This window comes from Mirounga leonina, unplaced genomic scaffold (genome assembly GCF_011800145.1).
Source record: "Mirounga leonina isolate KUSES-001 unplaced genomic scaffold, KU_Mleo_1.0 Mir_166, whole genome shotgun sequence".
NCBI classification, from domain to species: domain Eukaryota; kingdom Metazoa; phylum Chordata; class Mammalia; order Carnivora; family Phocidae; genus Mirounga; species Mirounga leonina.
Window position 1 is genome coordinate 22,840,264 of NW_023270418.1, and position 22,219 is coordinate 22,862,482.

General features: G+C 56.9%; 1 protein-coding gene across 11 annotated transcripts; it reads right to left on the bottom strand.

The window, feature by feature from the left end:
• Window positions 1-5,101: 5,101 nt before the first annotated feature.
• On the bottom strand, window positions 5,102-22,066 carry CHST1 (carbohydrate sulfotransferase 1). 11 transcript variants are annotated; one of them, XM_035012627.1, is made up of 5 exons: window positions 21,619-22,066; window positions 10,055-13,709; window positions 9,131-9,626; window positions 8,367-8,463; window positions 5,102-7,219 (listed from the first exon to the last, which is right to left on the bottom strand). In XM_035012627.1, the coding sequence occupies exon 5, from the start codon at window positions 7,175-7,177 to the stop codon at window positions 5,942-5,944; it is 1,236 nt and encodes a 411-aa protein (XP_034868518.1). In that variant the 5' UTR covers window positions 7,178-7,219; window positions 8,367-8,463; window positions 9,131-9,626; window positions 10,055-13,709; window positions 21,619-22,066; the 3' UTR covers window positions 5,102-5,941. The 11 variants fall into 11 exon arrangements, with proteins under 11 accessions (XP_034868518.1, XP_034868527.1, XP_034868523.1 ...); XM_035012636.1 differs by having other exon boundaries at window positions 9,131-9,252; window positions 13,647-13,709; window positions 21,603-22,066; XM_035012632.1 differs by having other exon boundaries at window positions 13,647-13,709; window positions 21,603-22,066.
• Between the last annotated feature and the right edge of the window lie 153 nt (window positions 22,067-22,219).

A 22,219-nucleotide genomic window follows, 5' to 3' on the forward strand; every position in this document is an offset into this window, starting at 1 on the left:
ATAAGGACGAGGGGGCTCAGAAAGGTTAAGTGATGTGCACAAGGCCACACAGCAAGTAGGGGCAAAGATGGGACTGGAACCTGGAAACTCACTTTTGATCACAATGGTCCCCAAGATGAGTACGACCCAACTGTAAATACAAGTCACCTGCAATTTCACCTCCTGTAAGCAAACAGCGCACGTAGAGGAGAGCTGGGCAGGTGGGCAGATCCGAGGTTTCGATGGAGCACTTTGGGACTCTGTGAAGGCTTGCTGGTTGTCTGTGTGTGCTCTGAGCAGGCAGGCTGCAAGCCCCCGGACCAGCCAGGTCCTCAACGTTGGCATTAGCTCCCCAGCTGCACCTACACACACAAACCTGAAGCCCACCCCAGTGACCACTCAGCCCACGGCTTCAGCCAGACTCCCTGATGGGTCCCAACCTTGACCACCTGCCTGTGAGGGTCTGATTCCAACCTGTTTTCCAGCCCTCAGGAAACAGGAAAGCATGTGTGTTCTCATTATGTCTGTGAAGGTGCTTCTCCCATATCTTTTCCTACCCAACAAGGAGAGGCATTCAGCAGGGAGAAATTCTTCCCCAGGGAGGGACTGGGGTTTGTCCCGGACAGTACCCTCTGGGATGATAAGAAGTGGAGCCCAGGGAGTCCCCAAGAGCACCAGGGAAGCGGGACCAGGAGGCTGGAGTGCTGTTGGCGAGAAGAAAATCGAGTGAGCAGGTGGGAACACACAAACAGAGGAAACCTGCAATGAAAAGACTCGACAGGACGGACCGGAGCGTGGGGACGAGACCAGGAAATAACTCCTTAGGATCTAAGCCATCAAAGCGCTACACAAAGAAGAAGTGGGGCAGGGCCAGTCATGCCTACGTGGTGCTCTAACCACCATTTCCTGGCTGGGAAAAGGTGCCTCTGTGTCAGCAGGAAACAGTCACTGGACAGGTGTGACTAATAGGAAGGGAAGCATGCTTTGTAAACTGTAAAATTCTATACACGTGTTTGTTCGCTGGTATTCTCCTCCAGAGCGTTTACCTTGGAAATTGTAACAAGTGGCCAGGCAGGTGAGGCACCGCAGCGAAGAAACAGGGAAGTCAGTGCGGAATTAGAAAGAACTGTTGACTGGGGCACCTGGGTGGCTCAGTCGTTGAGCGTCTGCCTTCGGCACAGGTCATGGTCCCAGGGTCCTGGGATCGAGCCCCGCATCGGGCTCCCTGCTCCGTGAGAAGCCTGCTTCTCCCTCTCCCACTCCCCCTGCTTGTGTTCCCTCTCTCGCTGTGTCTCTCTCTGTCAAATAAATAAATAAAATCTTTAAAAAAAAAAAAAAGAAAGAAAGAAAGAACTGTTGACTGGGGTTGGGCCGGGGCGGGGGAGAAATGGTGGACATTGAGTCCTGGGACAAAATTCAGCTCAACCCCCCATAACTTTTCTTTTTTGCGGTGGAGGAGAGGCAGAGGGAGAGAGAGAATCTCAAGCAGGCCCCATACCCAGTGTGGAGCCCGACACGGGGCTTGATCTCACGTCCCCTGAGCGGAAATCCGGAGTCAGACGCCTAACCCACTGAGCCATCCAGGTGCCCTTCAACTCCCCATAACTTTTCAGAACAGCCTGGGAGGGCATGAGCTGCCTCAGGTCTCATCCAGATCCCTAAGAGGCCTTGCCCACTTCTTCATGAAGGTCCCAGGCGAGTGAGCAAGTGGGGAGTACCTGTTTCATTCACTCTTTCATCCATTCAGCCAGTGTTTATTCAACACCTATTATGTGCCAGGTCCTGTAATAAAAGGTGTGATTACAACTGTGGTAAATGCTATAAAGGAGATGTACACGGTGCCATCAGGGCTAAAAGCAGGATATACAAATATGAGATATAGAATCAGTTATATAAGGGCCTATACTTAGGACAACAGAACTAATCTGAAGTGTTGATAATTAAGCTGAGGTCCAAAGGATGAGTGGATATTAATTAGGCAAAGAGAGGAGTTAAGAGTGACGCAAGCGGGCGCCTGGGTGGCTCAGTTGGTTAAGCAACTGCCTTTGGCTCAGGTCATGATCCTGGAGTCCCAGGATCGAGTCCCGCATCGGGCTCCCTGCTCGGCGGGGAGTCTGCTTCTCCCTCTGACCCTCCTCCCTCTCATGCTCTCTGTCTCTCATTCTCTCTCTCGCAAATAAAAAAAAAAAAAAGAGTGACGCAGGCATAAGGAATGGTCTGGTCTGTGCTAAGGCCCCCGTGGGACAGAGAATGGCATTAGCTTTTGTTGTATAACAAGTCACTCCAAAACATCGTGGCTTGAAACAACAACCACTTTTTTTTTTTTTAACCCACCATCTAGTGGGTCAGAAATTTGGGTTGAATTCAGCCAGGCAGTTCCAACAATTCAGGTCATATTGTGGCTGATCTTGGCTAGGACTCACTTGTGCGTCTGAGTCAGTTGCCAAGTCAGGGAAGAACTGACTGACCTTGCCTGGGGAGCTTCAGTTCTTCACTTTATGGTCTGCATTCCCCAGCAAGCTATGCTGGGCTTCCTTCACATGCAGCGAAAGGCTCCCACCAGGCAAGCCAAAAAGGACAGCCTCCAGAGGTACGTTTCGTGTCTCCATACCCACCACACTTGCTGTTGTCACATTGGCCAAAGCAAGGCACAGGGCTAAGCCCAGAGTCGGGTGTGAACAAATTAGGGGCTATAACCATAACAATCTACCTCAGTGTGTTCGAGGAATTGAAAGAAAGGGGAAGACGAGAGAGTGCAGAGTGAAGAAGAGCCTGGTGTGGGTGAAGCTGGGAGTGGGGGAGCCAGACACGCAGGACCTCCAAAAGGACAGGAGTCTTGGAGTCTAGGAGTTTGGTCCTGGAAGCAGACAAACCCTCTGTCATGTGTAGCTGATCATCATAAATAAATCCCTTGAAGACGGAACTGCCCTGGGTGAACTAGTAAAATGGACTTTCCAAGCTTGAGAAGCTGGGAACAGGATGTGGAACACGGTCTACCCCCCGCTTGCTGCCTGCAGCCCCCACTGCTGTAAATGCCTCATACCTTTTCACCTCCGTGCCTCGGCACCTGCTCCCCACTCAGCAGTAAACAGTCTTCCCACACCCCGTGTAAGGCCAGAGCCTGCCTCTCCAAGACTGGCTTCAGCTAGCACCACCTCAAAGCAGCCCTCCCTGACTTCTCTAAGCCCCCAAGACCAAAGATACATCAAATGACACCGGGAGGCCTAGGGGGAAAGCCTGTGACTTATTACAGTGGCCTTGCGGTTTCTAGGATCAAGTTTGTATGGGGCCCAGTCCTGCCTGCGTGGCTCACACCTGGGGGCACCGTGCTTCACCAATGCTGTAACCATCTTTTTATCTGTTTGCCTCCCACGAGACAGTCTTTCTTGAAAGAGTATCCATAACCCCAGGGCCTGTACACAGATGAGTCAGAAATACTTGAATGAGTGATCCGATCCTTCAACGGGACTTGCCTCTAAAGCCCCAGTCAATGTTATTAACGCCATCTGTCATGGCAGTTGAGGGGCCAGCTCCAGTGTCTCCCAGTTCCACCGCAAAGCCACCCACCCAAGGGAGAGGAGCCTCCCAGCTCTAGGATAGTTTGAGGCAGGGCAGTGGGCAAGTAAAGAGAAGGGACCTCCCTGGGAGACAAGTGCCACAGCACCATTTACTGTAACAGGGGAAGAACCGACCTGCCGTGACATCCATTGGAGGCCTTCCCCGGGTGCTAGAACAGCTAGCCAAGGGCACTGAGGGAGTGATCACCTGAGCACTGATGCCAGGAAGCCAATTTATAGGTTGGCTCCCTCACCACAGGCTGGAGAAGCAGAGACCGTGAACCAGGGGCTGAGAGCACCAGGCCCCGCCCGCCAGTCCTGACCGACTTTTCCAAACTCTTCTGGAAGCGCGCAGGTGTAACTCACCCTGACTCCCTTTTGCAGAGAGGAAATCTGAAGCCCGGGGAGATAAGCCTTTGACTCATGGGCCCCTTCAGAAGTCATGGCCACCCAGATAGCGGACTACCTTTCCCAGCCTCCCTTGGGGTTACATGCGGCCATTGGCTAGAGCCAATGAGACGTGAGTGGAAGTGACCTCTGTAACTTTGGGGGTTTGCTCACAAATGGCAGAGCTGTGCCCTCCCTTCCTTGTTCTTCCCCTTCCCATTGCCTAGTGAGCCATCTTGGACAACACAGGCAAGGGCAACACCTCAGGATAATGGAGCAGCAACAAGATGGAAAGAGCCCGGGCCCCTCATATCTGGGCACACAATCCCGGGGCCACCGTATCGGCCCTGACCGGCTTAAGCCAGCACTCGCTGTTACGTTTGCAGGAAACAACATAGCCTGTCTTGACGAAGCTCCTTTTACCCCAGCTACCTGCTATGGCTGCTAAATCCATATCCTCCTGACTCAAAGAATATAGCCCCGGAGTGAGTTTCCTCAGGAAGCCCAGGACCACTGGGACTGCTTGATCCCGGGGGCTCTCATTGTCCCAGGACAACAGAGCTGTGACCTCCACCCCAGGGACCAGCTGTTTTCTTGAAACAGTGGGGGAAGTTGCTCGCTTGGAGGAAGCTGCTAGACTGCCAAGGATGGGAAGGGAAACAGCACAGCTGGGATCCCCCAGGGTAGATACCAGCGCACCTGCACTATTGGGTACAATGCTGAAATTCTTCCGGGCCAGCTGATCAGCAGCCACTGCCCTGAGCCACCCCACCCGGGGAATGGCCCCCCTCCCGAGCCAGCCAGGCCCCAGACCCAGCAGTTAAAGGGGCAACACCTGGCACAGGAAGGGGTCACCAGGACTTCATCCCGACCTTCATCCCAAGCCACACTGCATGTTAAATATTTTGAACATCACCCCTGGCTATAAGGTGCCTCATCTCCACCAACTGAGTGCAAATGAACCACTGAACTCAGTGTTGACAGTGATAGGGTGACATGAGTTCTAAAAGCTAGAGACCGGCCACTGAATCACCACCTCCACCTCCTTCTCTCTTGTCCCCCAAACCAGAAACGCTTGGCTCCACCCAGGCCTGCCCTCGGCCCTTCAGAATGTCCTACCATCACGCCCAGATATTATTGCACTCTTTTATTTACAGAAAACACAGATAAAGCATTTCAATGTTCATTTAGCGAACTGATCCACTCTTTTTTTTTTTTTTTCTTTTTGGCACAAAGAAATATCACAGATGGACCCCAAGATCAATCAGAAACCCTTAAGATTTATCAGCCATCACTGGTCCAGGGGCAGCCACAAGACTCAGACGGACAGACAGACAGCATCGCCACAGACTGGAAAAAAATAAACAAGGTCCACGTTCACCTCACAGTAAAAACCTGCTCGCCGGCAGGCAAGGGCAGGCCGGGGTGGGCGTGGGGGGGGTAGAGTGGGGGGCAGGTTCTCTGCTCCAAGGGGGGCAGTGGGCATTGGGGGCAGGAAGCAGGATGGGGAGGGATTAGACACCATTCATAAATTAGAGAGGTGACCTTTTTGTTTTTATCCTCTTACCTTGTGGAAGTAAGACAGTGCAAAACTACCATACCCTGACCACTGGGCCACTGGAAATACTGCAGAAGTTCCATGGTTTGGGGGTACCTCTCCTCGTGGGCGCCCATGTGTGTGCATGTGTGCGTATGTGAATGTGTGAGTGTGGTGCTTGTAAACATTGTCACCATCCACGCAGAGACCCAACAGCCGTGTGTCTGAATGGGATGAGCTGGGGGCTCTACCCCGCTTCATGCCCCCTCCGCCCCAGTGATTGCTGTCCAAGACATAGTGCAAATTTCAGGGACAAAAAGAGGCAGAAGGAAGGGGGGGCGGGGCCTGTTGGGGGTCGGGGGGTAGGAAGGACACAAAGACCGGGCGGGAGAGGGAGGGGGAAATAAGGCAACAGTTAAAAACGGTCCATTTTATCAAAACTGACACCATGTGCCCCTCACCCCCGCCCACGGAGCCCTCGTCACGAGAAAGGGCGGAAGTCCCGCTCCTCCACCAGACTGATGGAGGGGTTCTTGAGCTCCTCCTCCGACGTGGCCATCTTGTAGCCCAGCTGCGCCAGCACCCGCTGGCAAGTGTTCTGGGCGAAGGCCACAATGTCGTAGGAGAGGCGGAAGCGCCACTTCTCGGCCGTGGCCGCCGAGTTTCGCACGGTGCCATATTTGTGCTTGCCCAAGGTGGGGTCACCCCGCGTGTTGTTCTGGATCCAGCGGGCCACATGGCTGTCCAGGGGGATCCCCAGGAAACCGTAGATCTCCTCGGTCTTCTTCATGGGGTTCCTGGCCAGGTCCTCGTAGCGCACCAACATGTACTTGCCCTTGAGCCACGGGGGCCGCATGAGGCCGGTGGACACGGAGTTGGAGAAGTCCTCGCACACCGTGGTCAGCTGCGTCACATCCAGGTTGTAGGGCTTCCTCCCGGTGCCATACCAGAGGCGCCACAGGCGGTAGGTGTCGCGGAACGTCTCGCTGCGGGAGGCCAGGATGCCGCGCGGGTCTCGGACCAGCTGGATGACCTTGAGGTTTAACCGGGGGTCTTCAACCAGGGCCCGCAGGTCGTTAACCTCGGGCACCCGCACCGTCTTGATGGCCACGTGGCTGCGCTCACGACAGGCCTCAGCGGCCACCGTCAAGTTCAACAGGCCGCACTTGCGCACGCAGTCCCCCTCCTCCAGCACCAGTTCGGGGGAGCCCGGGGGGTCGCACACGGGGCGGGAGCACAGCACCCTGCTGGCCCCGCGGCGGAAGATCCTGTCGGTGGTGTGGTTGACGGGCGGCGGCTTGATGTAGTTCTCCAAGAAGTAGAGGTCACAGTCATAGAGGCTCCTCAGGAGGTCGCGGCTGGCGCCCAGCATGACCCGCCGGTCCGCGGGGCTCTTGCCCTGGGTAAAGCGGGGGATGAGCGTGTTCTGGACGTGATAGAGGGGCTCGAACAGGTAGAAGACGTCCAGGTGCTGGTTGAAGAGCTGGCCCACGAAGGAGGAGCCGCTGCGCGTGGTGGCCAGGATGAGGATGTGGGTCTTGCGCGAGAGGTTGTAGGCGAAGGTGGGGCCCTCCTCGCAAAGCCGCTCGGCCAGCCCCGCCTCCGCCAGCCCCGGGCAGGTGTGGAAGGACTTGGCGGTGAAGGTGCGAATGGCGGTGTACTGTATGGCGATGGAGGCCAGGGCAAGGAGGAGGACGGCCTTCCAGGAACATTGCATGGCTAGGCACCTTCATGGGGCTGCTTCTCCACCATGCGAGGTCTGCGGGCAAAGGTGGGCGGCATTCAGGGAGCAGCCTGCCGCGGGATGCATCACCGTGCCAGGGGCCCCAGCCTGCTCCCTTGGACGGGCTGGTCTCCAGGGGGTCCCCAGACCTACCGGATTCCCTGCCCGATGCTCATACATGCGCCTAAGGACTGAGCAGCTTCTAAGCTAGACTTTACATTCTCTGGGGACTCCTGGGAGCTTCTGGGACCGAACAAATTGACTCCCCACATGCAGAGTTTAACGAATGCTGCAGGGGACTTCCATCATGAACCTGGAGTTCCTTAGTGGGGCCCCACTGTGCAAGAAGCTAACTTCCCCAGCTCACACACTCAGGGGCCCAGCAGTTCCTGCCTCGAGCCATTCTCCTGCCACTGCCTGTCACCCCTGCCAGCACCTCTGGGGCCCACCTGCATCTTCCACCCCCACGAGCAGGCACCAGCTTCCCCACTGGGCATCTTTCCTCCATCCCCTGCCCACCCCAGGAGGAAAAAGAGCTCCTGTCAGATGCACACCATGAGGATCCGTGCACTGGGCCAGGAGAGGGGGACAACTTGTCAAGCCCACCACACCAACTTAGGGGTGCAGGTGACCAGTTACCCAGATGAGAACTTCTGGGACCCCCATGGTCAACGAGAGTCAACTGGCCCAGAGCAGAGAAAGGTCCAGGGGCTGCTGAAAAGCATCCTTTCCCAGGCCCCAGGCACCCTCCAGGTTTGCTCCTGGCCACTGGGGCAAGGGGCAGGTGGGGGGCAGATGACCCCCACTGACAACAGAGTGAACTGGCTCCTGGGGGGGGGAGGGGCCCACCCCAGCTAGTCCTCAAGGGCCTCCACCGTTCAGCTCTCAGCTCTCTGCCCACAGAGCAGAATCTGCCACATATGACCCAGCAATGGCCCCAGAGAACCAGGCAGGATGGAAAGAAGATGAGGAGGTGCAGGAGAAGGGGCATCTCAAGGAATGGAGAAAGCAAAGGTGGGGGCAGGGCAGGGGGGCAGGGGCAGGAGAGCAGGGAAGGTCCAGAGCAAGGTGCCAGCCTGAGCATCTGGAAGTCGCCCCCAAGAGAGGCTGGCTCAGCTCCTGGGCCCTGGCGGAGGGCTGGGGCTGCTCCCAGAGTGAAGGCAGGAAGGGCTCCACCACTCACCAAAGAGGGGCTGCTCCGAGCTGGGGAGTCCGCAGCTGCCAGGTCTCCTGGCCTAGCTGGCAGTCCCAGCCTGTGCAGAGGCCCTGTGAGCAATAGACTGTAGAGAGAGAGGGAGGGGAAGCGTTCTGAGGGGGGGAGGTCGGTGTGTCAACATCGCCCTTCCCACCCCTTCCCTCCTACGTCCTGTGTCCTCACAGACTGCCCCCCCAGGGCCGGCTGACAAGGGCCCTGGTTGCTCTCCCAGATCTATCACTGATTCAGGGCTCCAGCTATCCCAGGGCCACCTTTTATCCCCTGGGATCTAGCCCCCTGACTCCTGAGCCCTCCACCCACCTCCCCCACCCCCTACCCATCCCTTCCTGGCAAGTCCGAGTCCCTCACACCAGGACCCAGTGGGCAGGGAGCTGGCAAGCCTGCACCCCCAGCTGACCAAGAGTTGGTGCCCCACATAGGCAACCACCCCGGGGAGGACCCCGCACACCCACCATCCAAGGGCGTTGCAAAGAAACCTACTGGCCACAAATACCTTGAGGCCTCCCTAGCTCGGTTCAGCTCTCGTGACCAGACTGACCCAACCAGACAGTGCTCGGCACCCAACCGGGGAACGGTGTCAGTCAAAGTTATTCCAGAAAACTAGGCCAGAGCACAGCCCCGACTGGCCCTGCATTTCAAATCAACAGAGCAGCCTGACCCTTCAAAATTTGACTTTCTCAGTGACTCCCCAAGAGGGGTTCGGTGGAAGTCAACAAGGCAGAGGGGCTCACCCCAGACCTCCAGGTGGAAATGACAGCTCCGTCTAGATAGCCCAGACACCGAGGCCCACTCGGAAGGGACAGCTGGGGCGGGAGGCTCTTCTTCCAACCACACCAGAGAGGAGAACGGCTACCTAAAACTCAAAGCAAAAGTGGACCAGGGAGCATTCCTGACTTCGATGCTGTCCACAGATTCTAAGTTAAAACACCAAGACCGTAGCATTTTTTCGGTTAGCATCCGTCGAGTACTTCCTAAGCCCTTTACCTGCATTCGCTCATTTATTCCTCACAGGAGCTTCATGTGGAAGCCAGGATTAGCTCCATTTCACAGGCGAGGAAGCTGAGGCACAGAGAGTGGGGTGACCTGCCTGAGCTCACATGCTTGGTTTAACGCACATCTCACAGGTTCCCCAGAGCCCACGCTCTTTCCCTCTGAGGAGATTTGACCTTGTTCCTCCAGCTTACATGCACTTGGCCTTCAAACATGCATTCGATTAATGTCCCGGGCCTGTGTGTAAATTGGCAAGAGAGAGACCAGGTATTACAAGGGTATAGACGATCTGTAGTGTAACACCTCCAGATCCTTCCCTTTGCTGTCTGGCCTTGTTGATCAAGGTCTTGTTGATCAAGGCTCATGGCTGAGGGGATAAACTTGTGCTTTGTGAATATTCTTCCCACATCCCGCTATTTGGCGTGACTCCTTTGTGGTTCGTGGATCCTCACTTCCCAAACCCGCTGTGCTGCCTGGCTCAGCCAACTCCGAACACCACGCTATTCCTTACAGCCTCCTCTGGGAGGTCAGGGTTCTCACTCCCATTTTTTAGATGGAGAAATTGAGGCTCACAGACTAAGCAAATGTGCAGAAGCAAATAAGGAATAGCAGAGACTCGAATCCCTCTGTGTCAGACTCTTAGGCCAGTGTTCTGGCCCCTTTACCATCAGCTTAGCGAAGAAGAAACAGAGCTGAAGCAATCTGGTTGCCTCTGGAAGGGGCGCAGAGCTTGAGCTGAGATGACAGTGAGCCAGCTGAGGCTCTGGATCCTAGGAGTCCTATTTTAAGTCTGAAACTCCACTCAGTACCTACAGGGAAGAGTACCATGTCACCAGGTGGCATTAATATGGGAAGGACACAGTCTAGACTCTTGGGAACCTCAGAGAAAACCAGAGCCCTGACCACACCCCTCATCCCACCCCTACCTCACCCCAGGGCCACAGAGAATGCTGACTTCATCAAAAGGGTTCGATGAGGTGACCAGAGAAAACTGCCTGTCTGCATTAAATTAGATTCTCCTGCAAAATGCAGGCCCACCCTGCCTAAGTGCCCCAAAACAAATGCCTCTAAAGACAGGTAGGGAATACCATTAATAATAGTGTAGGTAATATTTTTAAGTTATTTAAGTAAGGGTCTACAGTTGCAACGCCCCAATGCACATCATTAGGATGGACTCTCTTTGTACTTACTCATAAAGATCTGTCAGATATCGAGCATGATCCAGGCACCGTTCTAGGAATTATGGGGGCGGGGGGAACATGAAGGAAGCAAGCACTTACTGGGCATTCATGATGTTTATCCCAGGGGGGATCACAGATTAGGGTACAAGGTGGAGTGAAAAACACCTCTCGCCCTCACACTAACCCTGTGTGGTTGATGTTGTCATATCCCCATTTTACAGATAAGGAAGCTGAGGCTCTGCAAGGTTAGATGAATTTCCCCAGCTCACACTCCTAGTAAGGGGTACAGCCAGGATTCCAGCCCAGGCAGTGTGCTCTGGAGGCCATGCTTGAATCCTCCTCCTTGACCCACTACATTTAATCCCCTTTGGTCTCCACTGAGACGGGAAACAGAAGGCTGAAAGAGATTTCACTTAACTCAAAGATTCTGGTACCAAAAGGAGAATTCACCCATCCAGGGGAGCATTTAAGTTTCTCTCCCTACCACCTCTCCCCACCCCAGCCCAGAGAAACTTTTAAGGCCAGGATTCCAAACTGCTGCCTTGGCTAATAAATCAGGAGTAACTGAAGAATCTCGATGGTATAAATCCCTAAGAAAGTGGGACTCGGGTTCACAAGGTATAGTCTGAGCATCCACGAGGGGACTGTGTCCAAAGGCCCAGCCACAGGCCATCCCCCTGCCTCCCAGGAGGGCAAAGCGAGGGCATGGGAACAGGAAGACGAAGAAAGTCAGACCCTCCTAGAAATGCCGCCCCCCTCTCCTGCCAGCCTGGCAGAGCTGGGCTCAGGACTGGCCAAGCTTCCTTGGTATGCTGGAGGCATCTGCCCTGGAAACCAGAGGCCCCAGGGCCAGGTCCCAATGTTCCCAGGGGAGCTCTGGCCACTGCAAGGAACTCTTCAATGCCCTTGTCCTCCAAGCCAACCTGCAAGCCCCACGGCCCCTCCCTGGGCTTTGAGCAGCCTTTGGCATGACCTTCCTCCATCTCTGGGTAGTCAACATCCAGACAAGCCTTAGACAGAGGAGCCCAGAATCTGTAACTTGCGTTGGAAGGCTGGGGAGTTGGTGAACTCCCAGCAGAAAGCTCAGATTTCAGTCTCAGCCACGTTCAGATTAGGGCACAGGGTGGGAGTGAAAAACACCTCCCCACTGGAGAACTGGAATTCAGACCTCAGGGCTCAAGCCATGGAACCACACCCACCCGGATATCACTTAGCAGGTGTGTGGACCTGGATTCACTAGCGGTCTCTGAGCCTCAGTTTCCCGACCCATACAATGGGTATAACCATAGTAGCGGTTGCAAGAATTTAAAGAATTTGAGGCATTTAGTCAATGCCAGGCATAGAATACGACACAGCCTCCTGCTTGGGACATGGGCTCTGGCAAAAGCCCCACTGATGGCCAGGTTTCTGAATCTCTCCGGGCCTCTGTTTTCTCACCTGAAAAATGGGGATCATTTTAACATTGTGAGGACTCACATTTAACATTGTGAGGACTAATTAACACAGTGCCCGGCATAAAGCACTCGATAAATGTACGCGACTGTTATCATCATTAAATGTCTTGTCCGCTTTGTGTCTCGCGTAAGTACCTGAGAACAGATCTCACCGACTCTGACAGTGAGACAGACCCTCCTCCTGGCTGCGGTGCCCAGACCTCCGCCTGGCAGGCTTCTGCTCACTGCCCCTTCTTCCTTCTGCTCCTCTCCCAGCCTGAGAACTTTCTGCAGCTGAGCCACCGCAGCGGCTTGCCTGCTGCCCTCTAGTGGCCACATCCTGCAGTACAGCCTCTTAGCCCTGCGTTCTTGGCTGGGCTCGGAATTCGGGGCCTCTAGCTGTGGCCTCGTGTGAGGATTCAGCCAGCGGAGGTGATGTTGCAGGATGCCTTGAGGTGTGGTGATGACACCCCCACCCGAGCTGTGGCCTCTGCTCTGTGCACCCTCTCTTCTTCACCCACACGCCAAGAGGCAAGCAGCAACACGCAGCCTCACCTCATCCAGAAGGCCCGTCCTCCCAGTCTCATTCCTCATCCCAGAGGAAGGAACACTGAACTTAATATCACAGGCAGGAACGGCCTCTGCTTTCTCTGGCTGGGTGACCTTGGACTCATCCCCTGACCCCTCTGTGCCTCGATATTTCCATAGATCCAGCTACTCTAAGGGCCTCCAAGCTCTGACCACTGGGGTTCTCTGGTCCCAGGAAGACACCATGCTCCATTTTCAGAGTCAGGACCCCCCTCACTGCTGGCAGGGGGATGCTCCTTTGGGAGCGGGAAAGCCCCAGTCATCCTCCAACAAGATAGCTGGGCTGGCAGCTGGGCCCCATCCCCTCAGCCCAGTCCACGGCAGCCCCCATGGGGCCCAAGAGCCAAGGGGCTCCGCCCTCTGCTGAGTTAGCCTCCCCCCCCAGCCTCAGCTTCCACTCTATAAAACCCCATCCAACCCAGAGCTGTGGCTTTGGCCTTTTCTGGGCCACAGGCCCCTTGGAAAGACATGGTCCCTCTTTCCAGAAAGATTCATTTGTATCTACAACTTTACACACAATCAGAAGGCTCCTGGACCCCCTAAAGCCCACCCATGGGCACCTCAGAGGCTTCAACCCCTTTACGAGCAGTATTCTCCCCTGCCCTAGGATTTTCTTTTCAACTGTCCGTTCCAGGGAAGCCTCTACAGATTTGTATACACTGAATGCAGAGCCATCGCCCAAGATAAAAAAGCTAGAGCCAGAAAACACATGTGCAAGGGTAGGTTGCTACTTCTTGTTTTTAAAAGGGGGATGCATGTGGGGGGGAGTATTTATATACATGCATATACAACCACTGATCTGGTAACCCCAGCTGCCCCGGTGGGAGGGGCGAGGAGACAGCGGTGGGAGGAAGGCAGCTCACACTGAGCCTCTCAGTTCCATTTGAGTTTATTAACTTTCTGGGAGAGAGCAAAGCCACCCCATGCAAGACCTGGAGGGGTGGGGCACTGAAATCACACTGGCAACTCACTGTGCCTCCTAATCTGCCCCCCAGGGCACTGCCAGCTGGCTCTCCCCTCCCCCACTTCCAAGGCACCAGGGTCAAAGTCACTACCTTTCGGCCACAACTGGGCTCTGTCTGCTCAGGCAGGCGGCGAAGGACAGCAGTCAGTGGGTGCTGCCGAGAAAGACAGGGCAGGAGCTGAAAAAGAGGGAGACCTCCCAGGGGACGTGGAGCTTCGGAGAGGAACGGAAGCCTGAGTTGGGGAAATGACTCCCCTCCCCACCTTTTCTTCCTAAAAACAGCTTGTGGAACTCTGAGGAGATAGGGAGAGCAAAGAATAAAGATCCTGAACGTGAGATTTCCAACCAGCCTCAGGAGCCAGTACGGAGGGGCCCTAGGCCCCGGAGCCCCAGGAACTGGAACAAGGGGCAGGGGGAACAGGATGGGGAGGAAGGAGTTGGCAAATAGGCCTCTGGGAGAGACTGCAGAAAGGAAGTGCTTAATCCCTGGGTCTGCGGTAAGCGTAAGCGGTAGCCAATGCTGACCCACCAGAGATGTTTGTTTAGTTAAAGCTAAAACATATAAAACAGCAAGGTTTTTTTTTTCTTCCTTAAAAAAAAAAAGTGAGGTAAGTGAAAAGGGTATGAAAGTGCAAAAGAACTAGAAGCCAGATTAGCATACAAGAGCCAAGACACTTCTGGGCTACCCAGATGGATCAGAGCTACCTGGTGGCCAACGGGAAAAGGGAAATATTTCATTTCATGTTCCATAGGACCCATGAGATGAGAATTACACCATCTGCTCAGGAGATGCCCAGCTATTCCTGGTACTGAATCCAGCAAAAGATTTCTCCCGAGGGGTCTCCTAGAGAGAACCCTGAGCACAGCCTGCCATTCTCAACAGCTCGTACCTAATAAGCCCGAGGACAAGTTTCATGGGGCTGTGTTCCAGAACATCCTTCAAGGTGAGCGGTATGCCAGCACATAATTCAGCCAGTGCAACCTTCCAGGGAAGGAGATCCCATGGGGTCCAGAATCAGCCTCTGTGGTCTGGGTCAGCCCAGGGGAGATAGGAGGTAATAGTACTTCCCTTTGGGGTGATGCCCCCACAAGTTGAAACACTGGGAGGCCTGTGGACCTTCTCCCCAGAATCTGCACCAACACAAACAGGGTGTTTGTATACAGTCTTTAGAGTCCCCGGGCCCTGTATCTACCCACGGACCCCAAAGGCAGAACCCATAGTTCCTTCAGGCACCTTGAGTGGGGCAAGTTCTCACAGTCATGGTTCCAGAAAGTGACTGACTGTCCACCAACTTTTCACCCTCAGCAGAGACACTCAGCTGCCTCTTAGGAGCTCTGGTATCTCCAGAGCAGATCCCTCTGATGTCCACACATAATGACACTGGAGACCCCCTGGGTGCCTCAAGCGTCCTTGAGAAGTTACCCACAGGTGTAACTGGGTGGTATTTGGGCATCCCAGCTGTGGGGCCGGACAGGCCTGGGTTTGAACCCCACTGCTACGGCTTGATGGCTACGAGACCCCAAGCGCGGCACGTAACTTCTGTAGACCTCAGTTGCCCTTATCTGTGAAACGGGAAAGGTAGTCACAGAACCTTCCAAATATTTGGGTTGTGAGACAGCCAAGAAACATCAAGAACCTAGCACAGTGCTGGGCACAGAGCACGTGCTCATTAAGTAAGAACCAGGAGTGTGATTTTCAAGGGCTCCTCAAGCCTACAGACCAGCTGTAATGGACTGAAAATGTTTAAGGAAGTGAAAACAGATGCCCCAGCCTCCTCCACCGAAGCTCGAACAGCCTGTGTGGTTGGAGACACTTGTTGTCGGGGTGGCAGAGACTGCCTCGTGGTCCTGCTGTGGGCCCAGCGGGTTGGCGGGGTCCTGGCCCGACCCGAGGAAAGTTTTCCCCAGCAATGGGGAGAGTGACTGACCTCCTGGCACAAGGCCCCAGTGTGCCCGGCGCCTCACAGAGGAGGAGGACGGATGAGTCAGAAGGGCCCGGTTCCCTCAGGCCGGTCCTACCACAGCCTGGCCTCTGGTAGGCGGACCCTTCTGCCCCGACATTGGGCGGAAAGGCCCCGGTTTCCTGTCCCCCACCACCACCACCCCTCCTCAGCAGCCACAGCCAGAGCCCGAATAGTACCGAGGCTCCACCCCCTGGATACCGGGGCTTCGGCCCATCCTCCCAGCTTCTGCTGGAGGGGCTGGCAGGGGGGCCATCTGTCCCCAGACGCTGGAGTCTCCAGCCTCCTCCCCAGCTAGCCCCTGGGGAGGAGGGCTGGGCATGGGAGAGGCTCACCTGAGCCTCTCACACAGGATGGAGGGGGCTGTGGGAGCCCATACCCAGAGATGACCCCGGTCCTGGCTCACCTCAAGTGGGTGCTACCCACAGGTACCACTGCCATCCTCCACAGATGAGGAGCGGTGAGGCACGGACAAATGAGGGGGTCGATCTAGGTGTGTGCAGCTGGTCTGTGGTGGGGTCCAGATTCGAGCTCAGCTCTAAGGACCCCCAAGCTCTGGCCCTAACCACAATACATAAGCTCCCAGGCCATGCCCGCGAGTAAGAGCATCACCCTGCACCTGGAGACTAGGGCAGGGACAGGGTGTGCCAGGGCCAAGATGGCCGCCAGGGAACCGGGCATCCACCCTGACCCAGACCTGGGCTCACCCAACACCAGTTGACCATCTCTAAGGATCAGGTCCCCGGGGTGTCAGCCGGAGGGATGGGGGCTGCCTAAGGCCCTGCCTGCCTGATTCCCTGGCACCCCAAACAGGTCTGTGCCACCTCACCACTTCCCAGGGGGCTCTCCCTCCCCAGCTGAAGGACAAAAAGGAAGATTATCATAAGGACTGGACGAGGTCATGGGTGTGGACACAGCTGGTACAGTATGACACCTGACAGACAGCAGCCAAAGCACTCCGGCTAAGCAAGGAGAGGGAAGTGTATTTTCTTGGCCAGAAAGCCCAGGAACATCCAAATCCTACGTAGCCAAGAGGATGCCAAAGAATGTCTTTATTCCCACCTGGCCTGAAATGGTCTAGAATGGGGTTTAGGGTTTGGGCTCAAGACCAGGATAAGGTCTCCCTGCTCCCTAAGCCTAGAACTTACCACTAGCCCACAGCTGGTTGCACGGATGCCCCTGTGCCAGGATGCTGGTGAGGCTCAGCCTGTCACCCTTCTGTCTCCTGGACAAGTGTAGGGAGAGCCACCCACTGGGAGCCATCCATCTGAAATCGGATGAGTGTCTCTGCCCCCACATCAACAGGTACCTCGATAGGACGTGATGGCTGCTCGCTGAAGGCCTAGCCCCATGTGATGAACCTTTCGTGCCCCACTTTATTGGACCCTCTCTCCAAGCTTGGGAGTCAGAACTACAGCCGGATCCATGACACAAGTGACAGACAGAGGCTCCCAGAAGTTAAGTGACTTGCTCCAACAGCTCAGAAGTGGCGGGGTGGGGAACTAGACTCAGGCTATGGGGCATTGTGTGTGAGGTCCTCAATCTCTCCCAGGTTCTCCCTGAAGGCTTCCGCTCCTTCCCCCTCTGACCTCCTAAAACCCTCTGTCTGAACCACCCCAATTAGCTCTCCTGACCCTATACTTACGCCTTGAGTGGTTAGGAGCACCATAGCAGCAGGCAAAACCCAGACCTTGGGTCCTGGACAGCCTTACCCTCTCTGATCCCCAGGTACCTGGGGAGGGGAGCCCACACCACCTCCCAGGGCCGGGGAGGGGCTTAAATGAGATCTGAGCATAGTGCCTGGTTCAAGGCAGTCACTCAATTAATGATACCTTCAGAATGCTGGCTGCAGACTTGTCTGTCTGTCTTCCTCATCTGCCTGCAGAATCCCTGAGCGAGAGCAGCAGGCCCTCCATCCATCCCCACCCTCGCTACCCAGCCTGGGGCCTGCAGCACGCAGCCCGGGCTTGATGGGCACGAAACAACTCGCCGCCCCCAGCAGAGACCCAGAGAAGGGAAGAGCTGTGCCCTGCCCCCCATCCCAGAGGAGGAGACGAGCTCTCCCCACAATTCCCAGCTCCCAGCCTTCCAGCTCTAATCAAGGAGCAAACACAAAGAGGGAATCTCTAAACATTTAGAAAACGCGGGAACTCTGTGCCCCCACGTGGCGCCGTGGGGATTTATAAAGAACAAATCACACCTGACAAACTTGATAGCTTTCTTGATAGAATTACGAGACCGGTAGATGAAGGAAATGCAGGCAGGGTAATATATCTTGATTTTTAGCAAAGCATTTGATACAGCGCCTCAAGTAATCTTACAAAATTAATTCAAACAGACTTGGCCCTAAGCACTTGTCATGGGGCCGAAAGCAAGAGGGGGTAGGTCCCAAGGGTCCTGAGTGGAGGAGGCGAGCCCAGGGGGAAGGGGCTGCAGGACAGAGTCTGGGAGAGGGGGCAGGGCTGCCCAGACCCGGCACTGGGTCAGATCTTATCTGACATCTTCATTAATGATCCTGAGAGAGGGAGTAAACAGTCCGTTAATGAAATTTGCAGAGGATATTAAATTGGAAGGTGTTGTGAACACCAATGAGGACAGCAAAGCGGTCCAGAGAGACCTGGCGGGGGAAGAACCTTGGCAGGAAACTGCTATTGGGGGGGGGGGGGGGGATGTGTGGGCTGGGCAGCACCTGGGGCCACCTGGAGAGCCAGGGAAGAGGGAAGGGCATCCCCACGGCTGGGGTGGAGCTGGGAGCAGCCGCAGCTAGCTGGGGTGCGGGTCACAGGAGCAAACCAGAATCTCCGTTTTCCCATCTGTAAAACAGAAGAAAGGGCTGGTAGATCCGGAGGGGTCTCGGAGAGCTGGTCGTGATGGGGCGTGAGGGAGGGAGCTCAGAGCTGAAGCCCACCTTACAGGAGGGGAGCAGGGGTTTTCTGCAGGCCAGGGAGAGGACGGTGGCAAGGCAGAGAAGGGCTGGTGAGGGAGACTGGCTGAGCCATCCCTAGTGCCCCCAATGTCCCTGAGCCAGGGCTCCGACACGTCGGGGCAGGTGCTTTGGGGTAAGGGGGCCCCCTCTCCCAGTTGGCTGGACAATAACACATCCGCTAGGGGTCCCAGCTAGAGCCCCGAGCTGTCCAGACTCGCAGGGTGTGCTGGGAACACTTCAGCAATAGAAGTTCCAACCTGGAGGGTGGAGTGGGGGAGGGCAGGGTCTGTTTTCTTTCTGGAGAGTTCCTGATCCCACTTTCATCAGGAAGGAGGGGCCCCACCAAGATCAGGAAAAGCTGCCCCATCCCAAACTCTTCTCTAAAGCCTGGACCTGTCCCGTCCCTCTCCCTCTGGCCCGATCCCAAGGAGGCTGAGGCAGAAAGCTGCCCATCCATCTGGACTTGGAGAATTTGTTCCCACAAGGCTCCTAGACAGGTGGGGTTTGAACAGGAGCCAGGCCTCCCTAGCACGGTGACGGGCCCTCCGCAACCTAAATAAATGCTTTGTGGGAGGAAGAAATGGATGGCTTGTTCCCAGCCAGGGCGGCTGGGGGAGGCTCTTCCAAAGCAAGAGGCCAGCCCTGCCTGATGTCAAGACCACCTGCCCAAGAGGATGGACCCAGGTGACCACACAGGCGGTGCTCCTTCCAACCCCGAGTTAATAATGACACTTACTGAACATTTGCCATGGCTGCATTATGAGTGCGTTCCCCATATCAACATATTTGACTTTCACAGCCCCCCAAGAGGTAGGTGCTCTTTCCTCCCCATTTCACAGAGGAGGAAAGTGAGGGATAGGGCGGCAGCGATGAGCCTGGACACCTAGCCAGGAGGCCCACGGAGAAGTAGCAGTCTGCCAAGAGCCGCAAGGAAAGCTGAGCAGCTCCCGATGGGAGGACCCCAGCGTGGGGAGCGGCAGCCCCTCCTGCAGGGACCCCAGAGCCTTGCCCAGCCTCTCCCTGCCCCCATCAAAGGGAGTTGGCCCAACTCCTGCCACACTTGTGGAGCCCGGTTTTACTATATGTTTCTCTTCTCCCCCACCACTGCTGCGCTACCCGAGTCCTCAGAACAAGTCTGTTTCCATGGAAACCATACAGTGACTCAGGGCTTCGGGACCTTCTCTGAACCAGATTATGAATATCAAATGCTCCCTCCCCGCACCAATGCAGTGAGTTAGAAAAGTAAAGAGAGAGCCACAATGGGCAAAGGGAAGGAGACAGGGGCGTGGGCAAGGGGAACCCAGAGGGGTACAAGCCTGCCCCCCCAGTGAGAACCAGCCTTCTGGGCCCCTCTGCAGACTCAGGGGAGCACAGATGTACACCTGTGTGTGTCTGCAGCCAGCAAACACGACCCCTACATCAGCACCATGAGCACCACCCTTCCTCGGGAACTAAGACCCTGTGGGTGGGGGGCAGGGAGGTAAGGGGGATCTGCATCCTTCCCACTTGGGGCCTGAACGTGGCAGAGGTAGCTGAGAGGCCAGGGAGGAGGAAAGCTGTCTGCAAGAGGAGCTTGACTTTCAATGCCGAGGAGGAAACCTCTGGCCAAAAGCACTGCAATATTTAGCAAAGAGGGAAATTCGGATTTTAGGGGGGAAATGTGTTTCTGCTTTGAGATGAGGAGGCTGTTAAGTGTATGTGCCAGGCGGGGGGTGTGACCAGGATTTCAAAGCCCCAGCAGGGTTGGGAGGATCATTAGCAGAGACTTCCTCCCCATTGCCCCCACCCTGGCCTGGCCTAGGGCAGCTCACCTGCCCCAGTGGAGACATAGCAGGGAAATGAAAGTTCACAGTGCCAGGCTCCTGGCCTTCCACAGGGGGCTAAGGCCCAAGGGCAGCAAATCCACCCCCTCCTTTCCCCAACTGCTCCCTGAAGACCCAGGAAGGAGGGGAAGAGAACAGGTTGGCAGCTTGATACCTCCCTGGTGAATCCAATGTGTGAGTCATGTCGGTGAGAACACTTGGAAAAAGAAACAGGGTCATGGTGATGCCTGTGAGTGTCCCCAGTTGCTGAGGACTGGAGCCTTGGAATCGCCTGCCCAGGTAAGGGCTCTAAGACAGCCAGCCCCATCGTAAGGGATCCAGAAAGCCCCAAAGATGGGTACCTGGTACCTTAGCCCCCACCAGCTTTCCCATTAATGCATACAGTTCCTTTGGCTTGCCAAAGCAGCTACTTTCGCAGCCAGGGGGCCTGCCTCCTGCCCCTAATCCTAGGTCCCCTCTGCTCCCTGCCCTACCAGCCCTCCAAAAGATGCAGGGCTCAAGGCTGTCCTTCTCAGGAGCCTCCTGCTTAGGAACAGTGTTTAAGTCCATCGGAAGGAAACCTGCACCTGAGGTGAGGAACCTAATCCTGGGAACCCGTAGGTCTGGGATGGGGGAGGGGGCACCCTGGGGCATGGCAAATCAGGCTAAGGTGCCACCCTAGGACGATCCTCAGGTCTTACCTTTTAACCCCTAGCATCCTGGCCAGGGCTACTTAAGGCTATTACTGTGAAAGCAAGCATTGGGTTCCTGGAGCTTGGGAGGAGCTGCTCCGGGGTGTAACCCAGAGAAGAGCAGAAGGGTGGTTCTGCCTTTGCGTAGGGGTCTCTGCACCATCCATCCGGCTCAACGCTGAGTGACTGGTGCGGGCTCGGAGCCGGGCCGGGGGCAGGAAGCCAGGGGCAGCCCCCTGCCTCCGGGCGCAGCCCTGGTTTGGAAAGTTGGCGCAGGCGTTGGGACCTCAGGGTCTCGAGGCGCCTCAGCAGCCCCGAGCCGGGCAGACTGTGGGACGGTGAGCCCCGGGCAGCCCCCGAGTGCGCTCCGCAGCCGCCGGGAGCGGGGCGCCTCGGGGCCGCCGCGCGTCTCAAGTTTGCTGCCCTCACCGAATGGGGGCGGGGAGGGCTGGGGTGGTCGCGGCGCTCACCCGCCACCGGCCCCGGGGAGCCCTTCCCGCGCCCAACGCGCTGCTGGCCTCCACCCCCGCCCCCCCCCCCGGCCCGCACCGCCGGCAGCGACTGTCCGCGAGCGGAGGGGCGTCTCCCACCGCGCCCGCGCCCCTCCCGCTGCTGCGGCGAGGGTCCGCTCCCGCCCGCCCGGGGCCCGCCGGGCCCGGCCGATACCTGGTGGGGGGCGCACCGGGAGCCGCTGCAGCGCCCAGCGCCGGCTCCATCCTCGGGTCTGGAGTCAGGCTCGCCGGGGGCCGGCGGGTGGCGGCGGCGGCATCGGCGGCGGCATCCTCCGCCTTCCGCGCCCTCCTCCTCGGCCTCCCTCCTCCCTCCTCTTCCACCGCCTCCGCGCGCCCCTCACGGGCCCCTCTTCATGGCCCGGGGGCGCGAGCCCGGGGCGGCCCGGCCAGAGCACAGCTTTCTCCCGGGCAGGGCGCGGGACTGGGGACCGGGGTGCGAGGGCCCGAGGGGCGCCGGGCCAGGGGCCGGGACCCAGCGCGCCGCAGCCCCGGGCGCCGGAGGAGAGCAGCAGCCGCAGGCGCGGGAGCCTCTCGCCGAGCGCCCGCCCGCCCGCCTTGCGACCCGAGCGCGGAGCGGCGGCGGCGGCGGCGACGGCGGCGGCGGCTATAGCGCCGAGCGAGCGGCGGGCGCTGCGGTCCGGGCTCCGCCCCCCCGAAGCCGCCCGCCCCTCGGCTGCCGCCCGCCCCCTGCTCTTCCCCACCCCTCCAGCGCGCGCCCTTCCGCGCCCCGCGCAGCCCCGCGCAGCCCCGCGCAGCCCCGCGCAGCCCCGC